The sequence below is a fragment of the Micromys minutus genome (genome assembly GCF_963924665.1).
Source record: "Micromys minutus genome assembly, chromosome: 14".
Classification (NCBI taxonomy): Eukaryota; Metazoa; Chordata; class Mammalia; order Rodentia; family Muridae; genus Micromys; species Micromys minutus.
In genome coordinates, this window is record NC_137983.1 from 2,359,280 (window position 1) to 2,378,126 (window position 18,847).

The window sequence follows — 18,847 nt, forward strand, 5'->3', positions numbered from 1 at the left end:
CGCGCGTTTTGGCGGCGGGGCGGGGCCTGGGAACGGATGAGGCCCCGCCTTCCGTAGACCACCGCCTTTCCAGAGGCCACGCCCCTCCACCTCAGTGGCCTTGGCTGGGGAGGCCCAGCCTCCTGCCCCTGGAAAAGCCATAGAGGGTCCGGTGCCCAGGGCATGGGCTGGGCAGGGCTGCCTGGGGGGCCGGGTCGCAGCCTCTGGTGTCTGTGCAAAATATAGTGTGGGTTGGGCTCTCAAAAGCACACGCGCCCTCGGCGCACACCTGGGGCTGCGGGCACCCCTCCCCGCGGACCCCGCCCTCCGCAGCGGGCGCACTGGCAGCTGGCGACCCCTTGCTCCTGTCACACAAGGTTGGCTGAACTCCGACGAATGACCCAGCCCCCATCGCTGCTAAATACCCGATTTATCTTCCTGATTCTACCCCGAGGGCCCCTCCAGGCCAGGGCCTCTCATCTAACCCTCAGGCTGCCAAACAAGACTCCTGTCCTTACCCTTCCTTCTGAAACTTTAGTCCAAACCAGCCTAGTCAAGAAGGGGGGGGTGTTGGAGTTTTCCCTGAGCCAAGAGCCCCCCCCCCATCCCGCCTTTTCTCCAAATCCAGGCAGAAAATAACAGAACAGAAACTAGGAAGGAGGGGGAGAGCAAGAATATGAACGTGCATTTCCGAGTGTCCTGTGCTTGTGGTGATAAAGGGATGACCCTTTTCTAATTGGCTTTGAACCGCATGGCCCCTGAATGTCATGTGCAGTGACAGGGTGGGATACAGGCTTTCACACAGGATCCTGGTTTCATCCATGGACGGGGGGGGGGGGGGTTCGGGGGTACATTGAAGGGGGACTCCACACTGAAGCTCAGGAGGGAGTGACTTTCACTTTAGGGCATAAACATGGCTAAAGGGGAAGAGATCAGTCATAGAAAGTTTCTACACTGCTGGCAAGAATGTGAGGGTTTGTGTGATTGAAAGAGCCAAGATAGTTATGGTGACCTCTGCGTGTGTGTGTGTGTGTGTGTGTGTGTGTGTGTGTGTGTGTGTGTGTGTGTTTTCCAGTCCCAAAATGCTGAAAGAAGTACATGGGAGTGTTTGTCTAGTGAATTGTTCTGACTCCCAGGCTAGGACTGTTTGAAATTTAATTTTATTTACCCAGAGACCTCCTATTTATCCTTCAGCACCCATTCCAAAAATCCCCCTCAACCTGTACAAAATAATTTCTCAAGGATTTCCCCACTTATTCATTCCCTTCTCCGATTTGGCCCTGATGTCATGAGATTGGAGTGTCTATGCCTGGTTCTGTTTCTGCTAAACCCCAGGCGGAGGTTTCACAGGAGCCCCAAGCTTCCCCAGCAAAGCACATCACAGTAATTGAAGGAAGGTCATGCTGATTTGCATTATATGTGTTAAGAGTGGCTGAGGGGTCTGTATGTGACCCCAATTCACACGCACGTTTTTCATTACAATTTCTCCTGACTTGACAGATACCCTTAAGTGGGAGGTGTCCAAACTGAGCCCCAGGACACAACCGATGAAAGTAGAGCCAAGGGCTGAGGTCTGATCTCAGGACAGTCCCAGATACAGTAATGTCCTGAAAGGAAGTTACTGCAGGGCCTGGCTGGCTAAGTTCTCACCACCTCCCCCGGTGGCACATCGCTGCTGGGGTCCTGCATTAAAACACTGGGTGCAGCTCCAGACTCCACATGTGAGGGATGGTTGGAGACTGGTTAGCCTGGTCTACAGCAGGCTGGAAAGATCCAAAGCCCCACCCACAGAGAGGCAGGACTAGGAGATGCAGATGACAGGGGATGGGGGAGGCTGCAGTGTGGGCAGAAGAGAGGAGAAAGAGCAGGAGGATCTGGGGTCCAGGCTCATCTATACCCTACCTAGAATTCCTCAGGAGGCTGGAGCGAGGCTCAGCACCTGTCAATCATGCATTGTTCTAGGTTCCTTTCCTAACACTGAAAAATTAAAAGGGCCCTGCAGTCAGCTCACAGTGTCTGGGTGAGGCAGCACTTGAAGGGTCGCCCTCCGCACCCCAGTCCGTTTCAGGCCCCAGAACCTGTCGTCTCACCTGACCCATCAGACATGCAAAAAATCAAGTCCATCCTTAACTCCTGGGGACCTCTCTCAGCCTGGACTGCAGACTTGTCAGGTCCCAAGGGCAGCCCTGCTGGGTGGGGGTGGGACAAAGGCTGGGGTCGGCCTGGCTCTGCCCACTCCACCCCCACCCCAGCATTTTTCAGGACCAAAGCTGGCTCTGCCGACCTGCCTCCCTCTCTTTGCCTTTTACTGTTTTAAAAAGTGAATTCAGCTGAGCTGTTGGGTCCAACCCTTCTCAGCCACAGATTCTCTGTTAATGCAGGTAACAAGATAGGGTCCCTTGCACCATAGAAGGTTCTTGACCTTAGCCCCTGCCGCACAGCCCAGGGAGCCCCTCTGACTCGCCTTTCTTAGCATGTGACTGCAAAGGTAGAATCCCAGCGTTGTGCTTTTGGTTTGTTTTTGTTATTTGGAGGGTTTTTTAGGTCTAACCCATTAGTCCAACATCTTTCAAGATGCCCTCAAATCTCAGTCAACACGTGACTTGGGACACATGTTCAAAATATCCGGGGAGTGTTCATGAGTGCATGGCGTTGAGATGTTTTGCACTATTCTGACTTTTTGGTCTCTGTAAAAAATATTTTATTAACATTAAAAAAGAAAAAAAGAAAAAAAAACCCCACAGAATCTACCGAACCAGCTAGAGTTCTTGTGCTCCTTTAGACAAAACCTCAGTCAGGGCTCAGCATGAGGGCCCAGTAGGTAAAGGTGCTTGCTGCCAAGCCCAAAGCTGAGTTCAACCCCAGAGATATACGCTGTGAAAGAACACCCTGAAACTGTTACTCACCCACACACTAAAACTGATGAGGATAGAAATAATCAGAAGACCAGGCTGTCTTATCAGTTTTTCTTCTCCCAGAACAAGTGTGCCCTGCTCGGCCAGCAAGCACACCCATTGGCACGCCAAACCAACCACGAAGCAGAGTCCTGCTATAAGGTGGTGGGGCCCTAGGCTCTTGGAGCACGGGATGCTCTGGGCTCTGTGCCGTGCACCCTGAACCAGACAAGTGCTTGCCTGTCATCAAGCCCTGGGAGGTAGAGGCAGAAAGATGGTCACATAGTTGGTCGGCTTAGGCTACATGAGACCCTAGAAAATGGTTTGTACATATTAAGTGGGGTCCTTCACAATGTTAGAGAAGGACCCTGTAAACTTAGGCCATTGAGTGACATAGTTCTAGAGTGTACAGAGGAGACCCTGGGACAATCTGATGACTCTCAGTGTGGTAGGAGCTGTCCAGTCAGATTGTCCACACTGGTCACATACCATTTGTCTATGCTCCCATGTAGTGAGTAGCTTTTGCTACCCCGCCTAAACTCTAGAAATGGGCCACACTACCAGCCCCACCCAGAATATTGGATCTGTGGATGAAAAACAGACACACAGTTGTTCAATTTTAACTTATCTTTTTGCCACAACTGCTGGGCGACTCCATTCTACCTTGGCTAGCTGGCCATCCCAGTCCCCCAGCTCAGTGGGCTAAATCTGCACTCAACCTCAGTCCCAGCTCAACGGCATCCACCTCCCACCTGCAGAAGCAGCTTGGCTGCTTAGCCTGAGATCTCACATGGCTGGTTGGCTTTTCTCCCTCTGAAGCATGGTGAAAATTCCTTTTCTCTCCTTTCATCTGCTAGCCTGCCTGCAGGAACCCGAAAGTCCCACCTATTCCTTCTACCCAGCAATTGGCCCATGGCATCTTTACTGATAGATCAAGAACCAATTAGAGAACAGGACCTTAGCATGAGAACCACCCCTGCACTCCCAGGACAGAGCCCTGTGATCCTGGGAGCTGGTAAACTTGATCCAGAAAACGCTAGTATCTGGATACAGGAAGGTCTGTCTCATTTCCAGCTGTCAGCTCCACACACCTGAGAGTCATCTCTCCTCAGGGCTCACCGACATCATGCCAGTGGCCTCGTCTCCAGGACATCTTGATTGATGACTGACACCGAGAGTCCACATTGTGGAACATTCCTAAGCAGGTGAACTTGACCTGAGCAGAAACCAGAGCTAGCCAGTCAGCAGCTTCCTCATAACTCTGACCTTGAGTTCACCTTCAAGCTGCTTTTGGCCTGCTTCATCACACAGGAACTAAAATAGCAACCCAGTCTCTCTGTCCACAGTGTCTGCTCACTGTTAGCTCCTGGTCGGCTCCTTCCCGAACAAGTATTGTGGAGTCTGTTTCCATAGGAAGGCAGGCTGTGATGGCGGCCATAAGATCCTGTGCCGTCTCTCTATCAGATTCTCCCACACTGGCTTTGAGGGGTAGAGGCACAGGATTCCCAAAATACCCACACCTGCACTCCCTTAAGTGCCTGGTGGTCTGAACAAAGCGGACCTGCAAGCCCTACTGTCTCCCCATCTTGACTGGCAGGGACATGGGCACCAAGACCAGAGACTTCAGTGAAAGTCAATGAGAAGGATTTAATACAAACAACCAAGACCTGAGCGGGCAAGCAGCCATCCCCAGGAGGTGGCACCTGCTGACTGACTGACATTCAATTTGGCTTTGAAGGCACAGCAACCCCCCCCCCCGGCCTGCTAGAAAACATTGCCCAGGACAAGAGGAGCACCCCAATGTAGCTAGGCCTCTCAAGGCCACAAAAACATGAGCAGCCAAGGGACACCTGAGACACAAAGGCAGAGAGAAGCTCTGGAAACCAGGGGTGGGCAAGAGAGACCCAGCCGCCACCTGCACCCTCTCCAAGGGGGCTCGCTTGGTCATGAATATCCTGAAACCCAGCAGTCAACCAAGGGAAGGAGAACAATTCTCCCATCTGGACACAGGAAGCAGTGCCCTCTGGCAGACAGGTCGAAGGGTGGCTATTTCTCAACCCAACTGGGAGTCTGAGGCCTAACACACTAGGTAATCAGTAAATGCTTGTTAAATTCCGTTCAAACTCTGCCATTGTACTCAGCGTGTAGCCTAGCACACAGGGTCAATAATACTGTTTCCACTGTAAACACATCATGCCCAATATAAAGATAAGCACCATTGGGACCTCCACTCCCAGCACCTACTGAGTGACACACAGTAGACACTCAACTTATCAGTGTTTCCTAAGAACTGGCATATAGCAGCTGCTTGGTATATTGATTTTTCTTACTTCAGTATTCTCAGTGCTAAGAATGGTGCCTAACATGCAGTAAGTTTTTGATAAACATCCAAACAGCTTTAAAAAATACCTGATTCAGTCTGAACAATAAAAACCTGATGATCGTATCAATCGCTGACAAGGGGGAATCATGCCTCTTTCACCGCTCTGACAAGAAAACTTCCTTCATGGTGGACTCAACAGACTGTGCTTCTTCCTGCCCAAGCTCCTGATGGCCAGCTCTGTTTCCAGCACACAGTAAGTACTCCATACATGCTGCCTGTGTGCAAGTGGCTGCTATACAAGAAGACATGGAGACCTCTGTGCTTGTGGAGCCCTTGGTTGTCTGCCTAAGTGGCCCTATAGTCCCAGGCAAGCACAGTTTAGGTATGTGGCAGTTGCCTCAGAGCTCGTCCCGGGCAGTGCTGTCCAGTGGAGACTGGAGCACACCTGAGTTCTTGGCCTCACGGCTCAGTGCTTGCTGTTCCCGCATCTTCTGGGACTTGGCTCGGTCCCAGTCGGTCTTGACCTGCTCATTATTCCACACAACTGAGGTCTCGGTGTCACTCACATAGCCGTCATCCCCTGTGTAATGTGTAGGGTAGATAAGGAGGGGCTCCACGGAGAAGGCACGCAGGTTGCGGGGAGAGAAGTGATTCTTGTATTCTGACCTGTGGGAGACAGGAGAGACACAGGAGAGATGGAGACCAATGATCTAAAAAGAGACTCTTTGAGTCCCCTAGGATTCACCCACCATCCCTAGTACCAGAGCCCAGTAGTCCCCTTCCCTGATCTTCCAGTACTCAAAGACTCCAGCATGCCATCCAACCCCCTCAAATACCCCTTTATGGCCTCCTTACATTGGGTGCTTGTCAAACATGACAGGCAGAAACTCATCAACAGGTAGCATTTTGGACAGTGGCTTGGCAGCGAGCAACTTCTGTGCACCTTGCAGGGAGATTACATAGGCTAGCGTCCAATAGGAGTAATCAGCCTCTACTAGGTTCCTTACACGAGGCACAGCTTTTTCAGGGTGCTCCACCTGCATGCGCTTCCGGCCCACGTAGCTGGGGTGGAGAATCAGAGACTTGTTACATGCCCTCACCTGCCAGAAAATGCTACACAGAGATAAGACAAGGGCTAAGCACAGGGAAATTGGGCAGAAGCCAAGTCAACCTGACAGACAGCAGAGCTCTGACATTCTTCCAGGCTCCCTTTGCCCTTAAGCTCCAAGCTTTGCCCCTGAGCCCTGGTCATGCCTGGGGCAGTACCGAGGCTAGTGTTCCATCCCCAACCCTTCTGCCAACTTCACTCACATGAGGTCCCAGTCCAGCCCCTCACGCTCCACATCTTGCATGAGGTTCATCAGACGTCTCTTGAAGAAGATCTCAAAACGCAGATCATCCTCAAAAACTAGTGATTTCTGTAGTCCCCGGTCAACTACCTGAGGGAAGGTGCCACTCTGAGTCAAGAAGACCTAGCTCCAGAGCTGCTTTCTAAGAAGCATCCCAACCTCCCACATGCACCATCTGCCCACCATGTCATTCTTCTCACACCTGTCCACTTGGGCTTTTCCTGCCTAGAATCTCTGCCTGTGTTTACCCTGTGATTCTAAGAAGCCTTCCTCTTGGCAACAAGCAGGCTCCTCTTACCCTTCCTCCTTGGGCAATGCCCCCAGTCTAGGAGGCTTCACTGTGAACCCATGAAGCTAACAGAATGGCCATGAGGAACTTTAGGAAAGGTTAGCTCACATGAGCAACCCATCACCTTGGGCAGTTAGCTGCCCTACTTCCACCCATCAACCTCATTTGCAGGTTCCAAATATGGTTCTTATATGACATCATGGTACATCATCTGTTGTCCAGTGATATTAAGGCCAGAGCTATCACTTGAATAAATAGTGAACAGAGTCAGATTGCAGGACAAGCAGGTCTCACTTAGGGATCGTATCCCCAGACTTTACCTGGCCCCCTCACTCCCCAGGCCCACTTTCACATCTTGACAATGCCAAGGCAGTGGTTGCCCCAATCAAGTCTATCAGGGCCAATGTGAGGACAGTTCATGCAACAGACACCAAAATGTTGCCACAGATTCTGCCGCTGGTGGCTGGTGGTAGCATGGGGACCATAGTTCCTCCCTGGGACTCTGGACCTGACCCAGTCTGTGAAACCAGGGACTGTGGGTCGAGCTTCCCTCATTCCAGACACCCACCTCCTTCCAGATGTTGTAGTGGCTGAGAAAGCAGCCCAGCTCTCCCTTAGTTAGTGGCCGCCCATGGTAGGGGTCTCGGTAGCCAGGCAGCATCTGGATGCCCATGGCTTCCACTTGGCTGGTGTTCATGGCTCTGTGGGGATACCAGAGGGAGGAGAATGGTAGCAAAAAGAGAAGGAGGACAAGGACAGTCAGGAGAGCGAGGAGGAGGGGAAGGAGAGCAAGATAGGAAGGATGGGGAGGATGGAGAGAGTGGTTGGGAGGATGGGGAGGATGGAGAGGAGAGTGGGGAGGATGGGGAGGATGGGGAGGAGGATGGGGAGGATGGGGAGGAGAGTGGGGAGGATGGGGAGGAGAGTGAGAAGGATGGGGAGGATGGGGAGGAGGATGGGGAGGATGGGGAGGAGAGTGAGGAGGATGGGGAGGATGGGGAGGAGAATGGGGAGGATGGGGAGGAGAGTGAGGAGGATGGGGAGGAGAGTGAGGAGGATGGGGAGGATGGGGAGAAGGATGGGGAGGATGGGGAGGAGAGTGGGGAGGATGGGGAGGATGGGGAGGAGAGTGAGAAGGATGGGGAGGATGGGGAGGAGGATGGGGAGGATGGGGAGGAGAGTGAGGAGGATGGGGAGGATGGGGAGGAGGATGGGGAGGATGGGGAGGATGGGGAGGATGGGGAGGAGGATGGGGAGGATGGGGAGGAGAGTGGGGAGGATGGGGAGGAGAGTGGGGAGGATGGGGAGGAGAGTGAGAAGGATGGGGAGGGTAGGGAGAGTGAAGAGGACAGGAAGGATGAAGAGGATGGAGAGGGTGATGGGGAGGAGAGTGAGGAGGATGGGGAGGATGGTGAGGAGGATGGGGAAGATGGGGAGGAGAGTGAGGAGGATGGGGAGGATGGAGAGGGTGATGGGGAGGAGAGTGAGGAGGATGGGGAGGGTGGGGAGGATGGTGAGGAGGAGAGTGAGGAGGATGGGGAGGATGGTGAGGAGGATGGGGAGGAGAGTGGGGAGGATGGGGAGGAGAGTGGGGAGGATGGGGAGGAGAGTGGGGAGGATGGGGAGAAGAGTGGGAAGGATGGGGAGGAGAGTGGGGAGGATGGGGAGGAGGATGGGGAGGATGGTGATGAGGATGGGGAGGATGGGGAGGATGGGGAGGAGGATGGGGAGGTTGGGGAGGGTGGGGAGGAGAGTGAGGAGGATGGGGAGGGTGGGGAGGAGAGTGGGAAGGATGGGGAGGAGAGTGGGGAGGATGGGGAGGATGGGGAGGAGGATGGGGAGGATGGTGATGAGGATGGGGAGGAGAGTGGGGAGGATGGGGAGGAGAGTGAGAAGGATGGGGAGGGTAGGGAGAGTGAAGAGGACAGGAAGGATGGAGAGGATGGAGAGGGTGATGGGGAGGAGAGTGAGAAGGATGGGGAGGATGGTGAGGAGGATGGGGAGGATGGGGAGGAGAGTGAGGAGGATGGGGAGGATGGAGAGGGTGATGGGGAGGAGAGTGAGGAGGATGGGGAGGGTGGGGAGGATGGTGAGGAGGAGAGTGAGGAGGATGGGGAGGATGGTGAGGAGGATGGGGAGGAGAGTGGGGAGGATGGGGAGGATGGGGAGGATGGGGAGGAGAGTGGGGAGGATGGGGAGGATGGGGAGAAGAGTGGGAAGGATGGGGAGGAGAGTGGGGAGGATGGGGAGGATGGGGAGGAGGATGGGGAGGATGGTGATGAGGATGGGAAGGATGGGGAGGATGGGGAGGAGGATGGGGAGGATGGGGAGGAGAGTGAGGAGGATGGGGAGGGTGGGGAGGAGAGTGAGGAGGATGGGGAGGATGGGGAGGATGGTGAGGAGGATGGGGAGGATGGAGAGGGTGATGGGGAGGAGAGTGAGAAGGATGGGGAGGATGGAGAGGGTGATGGGGAGGAGAGTGAGAAGGATGGGGAGGATGGAGAGGGTGATGGGGAGGAGAGTGAGAAGGATGGGGAGGATGGAGAGGGTGATGGGGAGGAGAGAGTGAGGAGGATGGGGAGGATGGGGAGGATGGTGAGGAGGATGGGGAGGGTGGGGAGGATGGTGAGGAGGATGGGGAGGGTGGGGAGGATGATGAGGAGGATGGGGAGGATGGGGAGGATGGTGAGGAGGATGGGGAGGATGGGGAGGATGGGGAGGAGAGTGAGGAGGATGGGGAGGCTGGTGAGCAGGGCAAGGATGAGGAGAAAAGCAATGGGAATTGGGAGGAAAGCAGAGGGATAGGAGGAGAATAAGGAGTAGGGAAAAGAGAGGAGGATAGGGAAGAAGTTGAAGATGGGGAGGAGGATACATACACAGGCACACAGAGAAATGCAAGTGACCACACACACATGCACACACACATGAACATTCACATATACTGGCACAAACATACACACCACAGGCACATGCACTCACACAGAACACACACGCATGCATGTGCACACACACACACACACACACACACACACACACACAGAATACGCACTTGCCGTCCACAGCCTCCACCAACCGGCAGTCAATCTCCTGTTCGTGCAGTGCCCGCAGCATGCGCTCTCGCCGGTCCTGCCTCCGCTTCAGGTTGATCATGAAGACCTGTGGCCACAGCCTCAGTAAGGCGGGGTCGGGCCGGCTGCTTCCTCCAACCCAGGAGGCCCCAGCTCACCTCATCGAAGCCCATCTTGTCTGCAGTCTTGCTGGGTGCTGAGATGAATCGGGAGAACTGTACTGGTGGATGCTTCACTGAGGGCAAGAGAGCAGGGGTCACTGGGGTACCAGATGCCACCTTCTCCCAGCTCCCAGTATGACTGAGCTACGCCCCAGGACCTTTGCCCCCCCACATTCCTGCCCACAGCAACTCAGATCTCAGCTGTGCCCGCCCAGGCAGGTGCAGCCTCCAGGTCTCTGATTGGTCAGGCTCCTCTGGCCCAGTGTAGGGCTTTGGCCATCAGGACACTGTCCCTGCTTTTCTAACTCCTCTAACATCCTGGGAGTGATGGGACTCTGTCTGCTCACACTGCACACCCAGAACCCAGCACAGGTAAACATAAGGTGCTCAACAGCTACAGGGCATTATCCCAGCAGTGCATGTGTGATGCCTTCAGCAGGCCTCTCAGCTTTACCCAATGCAGGGAGGCTCACACTGGCTGCTGTCCCTCCAATGTGACTCCCTAAAAGCTATACGGGTGTCCCAGCCCTCGGCAACAGAATAACTTTGCTGCAAGACAGGATCAGTCTTTTTGGCTGGGTTCTCAACCCGCCATCCCTTGGCCCCAGACTCCCAAATTCACAGGCAGCGTCACAGACAGAAGCTCATGTTTCAGTTCTCCCAGTGCTGTGGGGACACAGAGGGCACAGGCACACAAGAGCACAGTGGTATCCGCTAGGGTGACAGCTGACCCTGTGACCAATACACAACTCCCCAATGGCAGGGACTACAGTCTCGCTCAGTCACACGCCACACACAGGGACTGCCACCCAACAGTACCCAATTGGTTCTTAGGATGCATGCAAGATGGTGAGGCCAGGGACCCAGGAGACTCACCCATGACCTCCAGCTGCACGTGCATGAAGCTCTCTGCCTCGTCCTGCAGGCTGCTGTGCGCACGCAACGGCACGGGCAGGAAGCCGTACACCTCCTTATTGCACACGTACATTTGCACGTCTGAGTGTGGGGATGAGAAGTCAGTGTCGCACACCCTCGGAATGGAGGCTGGGGCTGGTGAGCTGCAGGCCCAGCCTGGGCGGCGTCTCAGACGAACCACCACTGGTCTTCAGTTCAGGTTTTGGTCATTCACAAATATAAAAACTGATTTTGCTTTACAGGTGCTCCAAAGCAGAAACGAGACCAGACCTCAGCAGTCGGTGTGCTAAACTCTGGTACAGAATAGCCTGCAGGTGAGCCAGGACTCTCTGTGTAGCTCAGGCTGCGCTGAAACTCACTCTGTAGTCCAGGCTGGCTCAAACTCAGAGATCAACCTGCCTCTGCCTTCTGATGCTGGGACTAAAGGTGAGCAGACCGTGCCCTGTGAGTTCTCTCCCTGAGAACACCTGCCCTGCTGTCTCCCGCCTCCCTCACAATCCACACTCTAGCTTTAGCTCCATGTAGTAAATGGAAAACATTACGTGCACAATTCCTCCTCGGCCACTGAGATGATTCGGTGGGTAAAGGAACTCGCCAAAGCCTGAAGGCCTGAGTTTGATCCCTGGAACCCACAGTGGAAGGAAGATCTGACTCCTGCAAAGTGTCCACTGACTTCACAAGTGTGCCCTGGTGTGTGCACAAGTAATAACACACTGCAGAGGAGGACTCCTGACTATGACCTCTAGTCCTCACTCACCTTCAGAGGAACACGCTCGTGCATGCACGCACACACATTGGGAAATGTGATATCCATCAACCCCCTTTCTGTTACTTAGGATCTTACCCTGTGTGTCACAAACTTAACCGTCCTCCTTTCTCAGCCTCTCAAATCCCAGGATGACAGGCATGAACGACCACACCTGATGACCAACAGGTCTTGAGCTTCGGGGTAAGGCTGACAAAGCAGCCGTGCTGCAGACGTCGGGTCTAGGAGCACAGCCGGACCTCCCTGCCTGCGGCCCGGCTGTTCCTTGGACTTGCTCAGTGTGGAGACCACACCACCGTCCCATGCCCGGCCTCACTCACCTGCCTGTTTACAGGAGAAGGCGAAGACGATGATGTCGTCAAAAGACCAGGTGTAGTCCGGGTGTGGTGGGTAGAAGGCCAGGTTCCTGGACGCCGTCTTCCGCAGGTCAATGAGGAAGGTGGAGTGCACCATGGGAACTGCAAAGCAGCCCCTGCGGTCTCGCTTACGGATGGGGATGTAGGCAGGGGTGCGCTTGTAGTAGCCCTGCAGGAAGATAGGGAGGCACAGTCAGGGGGCACTTTTTACACTTTTACACAGCAGCAAGTGTAAAAGCTTCAGAGGCAAGAATGGGGATACACTGTGATGGCTACATCCAGCCACAAGAGGCATCCCAAGAGCCACGTAGCAGACATGGCTGGGTTACCTTATTAAGCCGTGCCTGAAGTGCCACCCCCCACATACACTGCTGTCTCCCATGTGAATTTGGGCCAGTCTCTCTGTCTCTCTCTGTTCCTGCTTCAACCTCACTAAGGAAGAAGTTGGGGACACTTGCAGACCCTGTTCTGCTGCCTGTCTGAGGAATGCCCTGACGGTGTGTGTCAGGTGCTCCGTCTGCCCACTTCCCACGGTACCTGTGAAGTCATCCCACACCAGAAGTTGGAGTATGCCGCTCGGGAGTCCAGCATGGGGGCCACCACTGTCTTGTTCTCAGCGATGAGCAGGCTCAGAGTGTCAGGGTTGGTGATCAAGTTGTCACTGTCCACAAACTGCAAAAGGTTCACCTGTTGGCAACCTGACCAGGCCCACGTGGAGAGGCACGGCTGTCCCAGCAACCTGAGTCCTCTGAATGCCTCTGTGGGGGTTTAGTGAGTAAGACACTGGCTGCTCTTGCAGGGGCCCCAGGTTCAGTTTCCAGCACCAAAATGGCAGCTCACAACAATCTCTAGTTCTAGGTGAATCCAGTACCCTCTTCTGGCCTCCACGGGCACCAGGGCAGATATGTGGTACATAGACATGCGTGCAGTAAAAACATACGTGCACTTATACACGGAAAATAGTAGTGGTAAAAAGAACAGAAGGAAGCTCGGGCGTATCTCAGTGGGGGGCCTGAGCCACACACCACAGCAGCCACAGGAAGCTGTCCTGCCCACCAGCCTCCCAGCTGTGGATACGGACACAGGAGACAAGCCAGTGGCTACCAGCTTCAGTGCGACTCTGACTCAGGAGTGACTCAGAAATCAATAAGGTTTTCTATTATTATTTTAAAAGAAAACCCTGGCCATTAGCCAGTCTGCCTCCACTCCAGTGTTCTGTCACCTGGTGTACTGCAAGTGACAGGGGAGTCACACGTCTCACAACACACATGCAAGTACTACACGCCGGACCCCACATCTGGACTCAGCCTGCACCGGGGACAAACATGGCCTTTTCTATGGTTCCGGCCACAGACCCACCTTCCATTGCCCATGTGTAGTTTTTAGAACACTGGGGTCAACTGCCATTTGCACCTCTGTCACCCAGGGCCATGGTGACAGACAAGGTCTCTCTGTCTCCATGGCTTCGTGGTGTGTCCAGCTGAGGAGGCCTCATGCCTCTGGGGAGCTTTGGGGTAAGTGCTAACCCTGCCTAGTCCCTGGAAACACTGGAACCAGGTGTGAGCCCAGGCAGCCTGGCAACGCCCCCGCTAACCCCCAAGTTAGAGAAAGACAGTCTAACCTTCATTCCTGGGAAATGAACCTCAAAGAACAGAAGGCAGGGGTTCAAACATGGCACCCGTCATCAAAGGGTGAAATGTACAAACGCTGCTGGGCGGAGAAGGGGAGGCCGACCATTCGGAGCACTGCCCAGCCGCTAACACGGGCCGTCACACTATAAAGAGATGACACTGAGAGGCAGTGTCCTGAGACACAGCGTGTGGCTCCAGGGCAGGAAGAGGTCTGTCTGCAGGAGGCAAGCAGCCTGGAAGTTGCCAGGGACTGGTGAGGGAGGGCAGACGGTAATCCAGGGGTGGAATGTTCTAAAGAGATGATTGTTGGACCTTGTGATGGCTAAGTGTTGCAGAACTGCGCACAGGAAAAGGTTGATTTGGTGTCAGGTAAACTGCAGCTCAAGTAAACCTTAGTGGGGCGGTGATGGCGCACTCAGGAGGCAGAGGCAGGGGGATCTCTGTGAGTTAGAGGCCAGCCTGGTCTACAGAGCAAGTTCCACAATACTCAGGGCCACACTAGAAAACCCTATCTCAAAACAAAACAAAAATAGATGATAGACAGACAGACAGACAGACAAACAGATAGCCTAGTGTGATGGCGCATACCTGCTGGAAGGCAGAGGCAGGCAGATCTCCAGTTTGAGGCTAGCCTGGTCTACAGAGCAAGTTCCAGGTAAACTGGGGCTACACAATAGAAATTACATTAAAAACTTAAAGCACCAAAGAAGAGATTTCATGCTCCAGTGCTGTGCTCCGAAGTCCCCTAGTACCAAAAATATAAGTTTGCATTAGAAGCCATTACCATCAGGGTGACCTCCAGCCAGGCTGGCAGAGGGGGCACTGTGAAAACTATAAAAGAAAGCAGGAGACGGGACACGGCATCTGCTCCACAAGGCTCCACAAAGCTTCCTGTGCTTCTAGCTTCATATCACATCTCTCTTCCTACCGTGAGCATCTACTTTCTCATCTGTAAAATGGGCTAAGGAGCTGGGTCCACCTTCCTCCTGGAGTCTCCGTGCCTCCCCAGGCTAAAGTCGCCCGACTCCCCCATCCCAGGCAACGTTCAGTCGAGCTCCCAGCAGGAGGTTCTGCCCAGCCTGATGACCTGAGTTGTCCTCCAGTTTCCTCAAGGTTAGAACTGTGCGTGACAACCCACAAACAAATCAATGTAACCAAGAGACGAAAACAAGGTAAGGCTGCTGCCCGTGACAGTGAGGATGGAACTGCAGAAAAACTTCAGGCTGACGCGGCCCGCCCTGCACCTAACACTCCTGAGTGTGCACTGCTGGGCACTACCTGCCTCCACACCCCGAGTCCCTCCTGTGGCACCATCCTGGGTGTGAGGGGTGTGAGGGTCCGACACCTATGCTGAACCATGAGGCTAAGACCACGCAGACACGTGAGCGGAGCTAGAGCACCGCTCCGCAGCAGCGATCCAACCCTGCCCTGCCCAGGAGACCTGGGTTCCTCTTAGCACTTGCACAAGGACAGCCACGTTAAAGTGAGTGGACTCATGACAGTCACCTCAGTACCTGAGAGGCTGAGGCAGGAGATCCACGAGTTCCAGGCTAGCAACAGTTACACAGCCAGGATTTACAGAAAGCTGTCAGTCAACGGGTCAGTGAAGGAAACCGGGGAGACCTGGAAATCCACCTGTAGCCCTCAGGACCCAGCAATAGCTGTGGACCATGCTACAAGCCAGACTGACTCCACCACTGGGCAAAGCAGCCCTAGGCTGGTCAGGACAGGGTTCAGGGTCCCCTGAATACCCAGCCTGATGTCGTACACACACACACACACACACACACACACACACACACTTCACTGATGGCTTGTTAGTCAACAGCACTGGCTGTCCTTGCGGATGACCCGGGTTCTCCCAGGATCCACATGGTGGTTCACAACCATCTGCAACCAGGGTTCGAGGGCATCCAAAGCCCTACTCTGACCCCTGCAGGCACCAGGCACCTATGTGGTGCAGACTGTCACACAGGCAAAACACCCATAAACAGAAATTTAAAATATACAAATCTTGCTGGGTGTGATAGCTGTCACCTTTAATCCTAGAATTCAGGAGGCAGGTGAATCTCTGAGTTCAAGGCCAGCCTAGTCTGCATGGGGAGTTCCGTGACAGCCAAGGCTATATAGAGAAACTCTGTCTCCAAATAAGTAAATAGTCATCTTATAAAAAGATTTCTTTAAACTGCACTAGCGGATACACCAGCACCAGCATGCGGCTGCAGTGCCCGCACAGGCCAGAAGGGGGCATTAGATCCCCTAGGACCTGGGGTTACAGACGGTTGTGAGCTCATTCTGGGTCCCCTGTAAGAACAGACAGCTCCAGCCCCATCACAGGTTCAGGACAGTCTTGCTTTGTCACCTAGACTGGCATGTAATTCTCCATCCTCCTGCCTCAAGATTCCTGGAGCTAGGTCACCTTGGGGCACTCCAGATGCTTCCTCCTTAAAGGCCACTGTAGGCCACTGTAGGCCAGGGAACAGGAAGTGGAGGTCAGACCCAGCAGGAACTTGTCACTTACACCCACCCAGCTTGTGACCCTTGCTGATCGAAAGTAAACTACAAAAACTCAATCCCTAGGACCCACCTAGTGGAAGGGGAAAAGTAACTCCTACAGCCTGACATCTGATCTCCACTGCCCCTCACACACAAATAAATAACTTTGTTTTAAAACAGGTATTTTTTTAAAAAATACACTCTAGTACCCTGCCTGAATGGGGATACAAAGGCCCACTTGTTCTGTAATTGGGGCCTGGGTGGGACCCAAGGCCTCAAGTATGCTTAGCAAGCCACACAAAGAGCTATAACCACAACCCCCTCCTTTTTTTTTCCTGGTCTTTCATGACAGAGTTTCTCTGTGTAGACCAGGTTGTCCTGAAACTCGCTGTGTACAACAGGCTGGCCTCAAATTCAAAGGTCCCCCTGCCTCTGCCTCCTGAATACTGGGATTAAAGGTGTACTCACCACCTAGCTTCCCCTTTCCTTTCTGACCCTCAGTTTACCCTTCTGAAAATGGGTTACTAGTAGCTCCACCCGTTCTGTCCTCTCAACAGATAATTAGGACTCCCCAACTCAGAGGCTCACCAGAATGTAGTCAGCCCACATGTCTCTAGCTGACTTCAAGGCTGCTTGGCGCAATTTCATGACATGCTTGTAGCGGGAATCAGACCAGTGTTTGGGGCCCTCTTCGTCTGGGTAGGAGCTGCAAAGGAACAGCTGTGGTATAGACATCACGGGGCACCATGGGGGCCCAGAGAGCACAGCTGTAGGGGGCTTCACAGAGGAGGAGGCAAGCAAGTGGATCTGAAAGCCTCTATAGAGCATGGCACAGGGGCCTGAATGCCAGCCCAGCATATGCAAGGGTCTAGACGACCACGCTGTGCACGGCTGGGGAGCGCCTGGGGCACCATGTATCCAGCTTGCACACTCGTTACTGGATACAGTCCTACGGGCTCTGAGTCTGATCTCGTAGTGCAGGGTGATGGATGGCCGTGATTCCAGCACTCGGGAGACTGAGGCAGGAGGCTGGCAAGTGCAAGGCCCGTCTGGACCACACAGTGACAGGCTTATCGTGAAGTTAAGCAGCAGAGTGGCTGCAGGCCAGGAAAAGCAGTAAGTGGCCACCAGACACAAAGGAATTCGGCCACAAAGGTGTGGCAGCTGTATCCAATGTTGGACAATGGAACGAAGGACAATGATGAGAGAGGTATGCTGGGAGGCCGGGGACCTGATGGTAAAGCTGACGTGGAAGTGGGGCATGCAAGCTCCTAGCTGGCCAAGCTTGGGTACTCCCGTCGGGGCTTGAGGCTCACCTGGGTTCCTCTGCCGGTCGCCACTCCACGGAGTGGTATAAACCCTTCACTGCCACCAGCCACTCTCGAAGTATGGCTGAAGTGTTGTCAGTGTTGTGATCTGTGGCTACCCTGTGAGCAGAGACAGGACATGATGATGTGGGGGTTTCCCACCCTGGCTCAGACCCATCAGCTATAATGCCCTGGATAAAACTCATCATACTACACGCCTTATCGCCCATCCATCATCGCTGGCAGAGCAGGAAAGATGACGCCCAGATCAATGCTACACAGCTGAACAGAACCTGCTTGTTCGGAAAGCACATTGGTGTGAGACCCCATCACAGAGATAAACTCATTGACTTTGTTAGCGTGGAATGCTGGCCCTAGCCTCGGGGGTCTTATCTGGATACCGCGGAGTTCGTTACAAGGGTCTGGAAGTACCAGCTTGGCCTATTCTGAGGAGTCAGGGGTTCTAGGGTGGTTCTAGGGTGGTTCTAGCCCTCGTTGTGAGGGCTGGCAGCAACCCAGAATAGATTCCTATGTACCTGGGGGAGGAGGCAGCAGCTTGGGATTCCAAGCTGCAGTGGGGACCAGGCCGAGTACTATGGGTACAGAGCCGAGTATCCTCAAGTGCGTAATCGGATCCCCGGGGTACATAACTTAAGTCCCCAGGTAGAAGACCGAGCTCCTCGGATGCATAACCGAGTCTCTGCATAGTACAGCCAAGCCCACCAAGTGCATAACCGCGTCCCTCGGGTACAAACTTGAGTCCAGCCTAATCCCGCCAGGGCCCATAGCTCACCACAGCGCGGTGCGCTCCCGTGGGTGGCGCAGCCGCTCCAAGGCGCCCAGAGTGGCGGGCAGCGCGGGTGCCGCGTTCCGCGCCAGTAGTGCGATGAGCACGCGCGGCGCCTGTAGCGGGGATTCGGGGCTCCAGCGCTCCTCTGGGAAGTAGCCATCAGCACCGCGCGGACCGCCCAGAGGCAGCAGCAGGAGGAGCAGCGGCAACAGCGGCAGCCCGCGCGACTCGCGGGGTAACGCCGCCATCGCGCCACGCGTCGCCTTTAAGCAGCTTTTCTGCCGGCCGACTAGGGCCGCGCCTTAAAGGAGTCGGGTGGCGGGAGGGGCACATCCAGGTCCCACCTCTGACACGCTCCTTAAAGGGAAGTGGCCCACGGGCGGCTCTGTGAGTCCTCCAGCAGAGGACGTGACAAGACCACGCCTTTAAAAGTTACCGCTGCTTTCCGCCGACCGCAACGATCCCGTTACACGGCGTCACTGGCTGGGCGGTTCCGGAAGCCTCGCCCCTGGCTCCTGCCTTA

At 54.4% G+C, this 18,847-nt stretch overlaps 1 protein-coding gene across 1 annotated transcript; it reads right to left on the reverse strand.

Annotated features, from left to right (window-relative positions):
- Nucleotides 1–3,323: 3,323 nt before the first annotated feature.
- Nucleotides 3,324–18,601, reverse strand: COLGALT1 (collagen beta(1-O)galactosyltransferase 1). Its single transcript, XM_080928844.1, has 12 exons — nucleotides 18,328–18,601; nucleotides 17,544–17,654; nucleotides 16,816–16,933; nucleotides 12,638–12,772; nucleotides 12,065–12,269; nucleotides 10,940–11,059; nucleotides 10,061–10,137; nucleotides 9,884–9,990; nucleotides 7,403–7,535; nucleotides 6,508–6,635; nucleotides 6,052–6,258; nucleotides 3,324–5,862 (listed from the first exon to the last, which is right to left on the reverse strand). The coding sequence occupies exons 1-12, from the start codon at nucleotides 18,570–18,572 to the stop codon at nucleotides 5,595–5,597; spliced, it is 1,854 nt and encodes a 617-aa protein (XP_080784970.1). The 5' UTR covers nucleotides 18,573–18,601; the 3' UTR covers nucleotides 3,324–5,594.
- Between the last annotated feature and the right edge of the window lie 246 nt (nucleotides 18,602–18,847).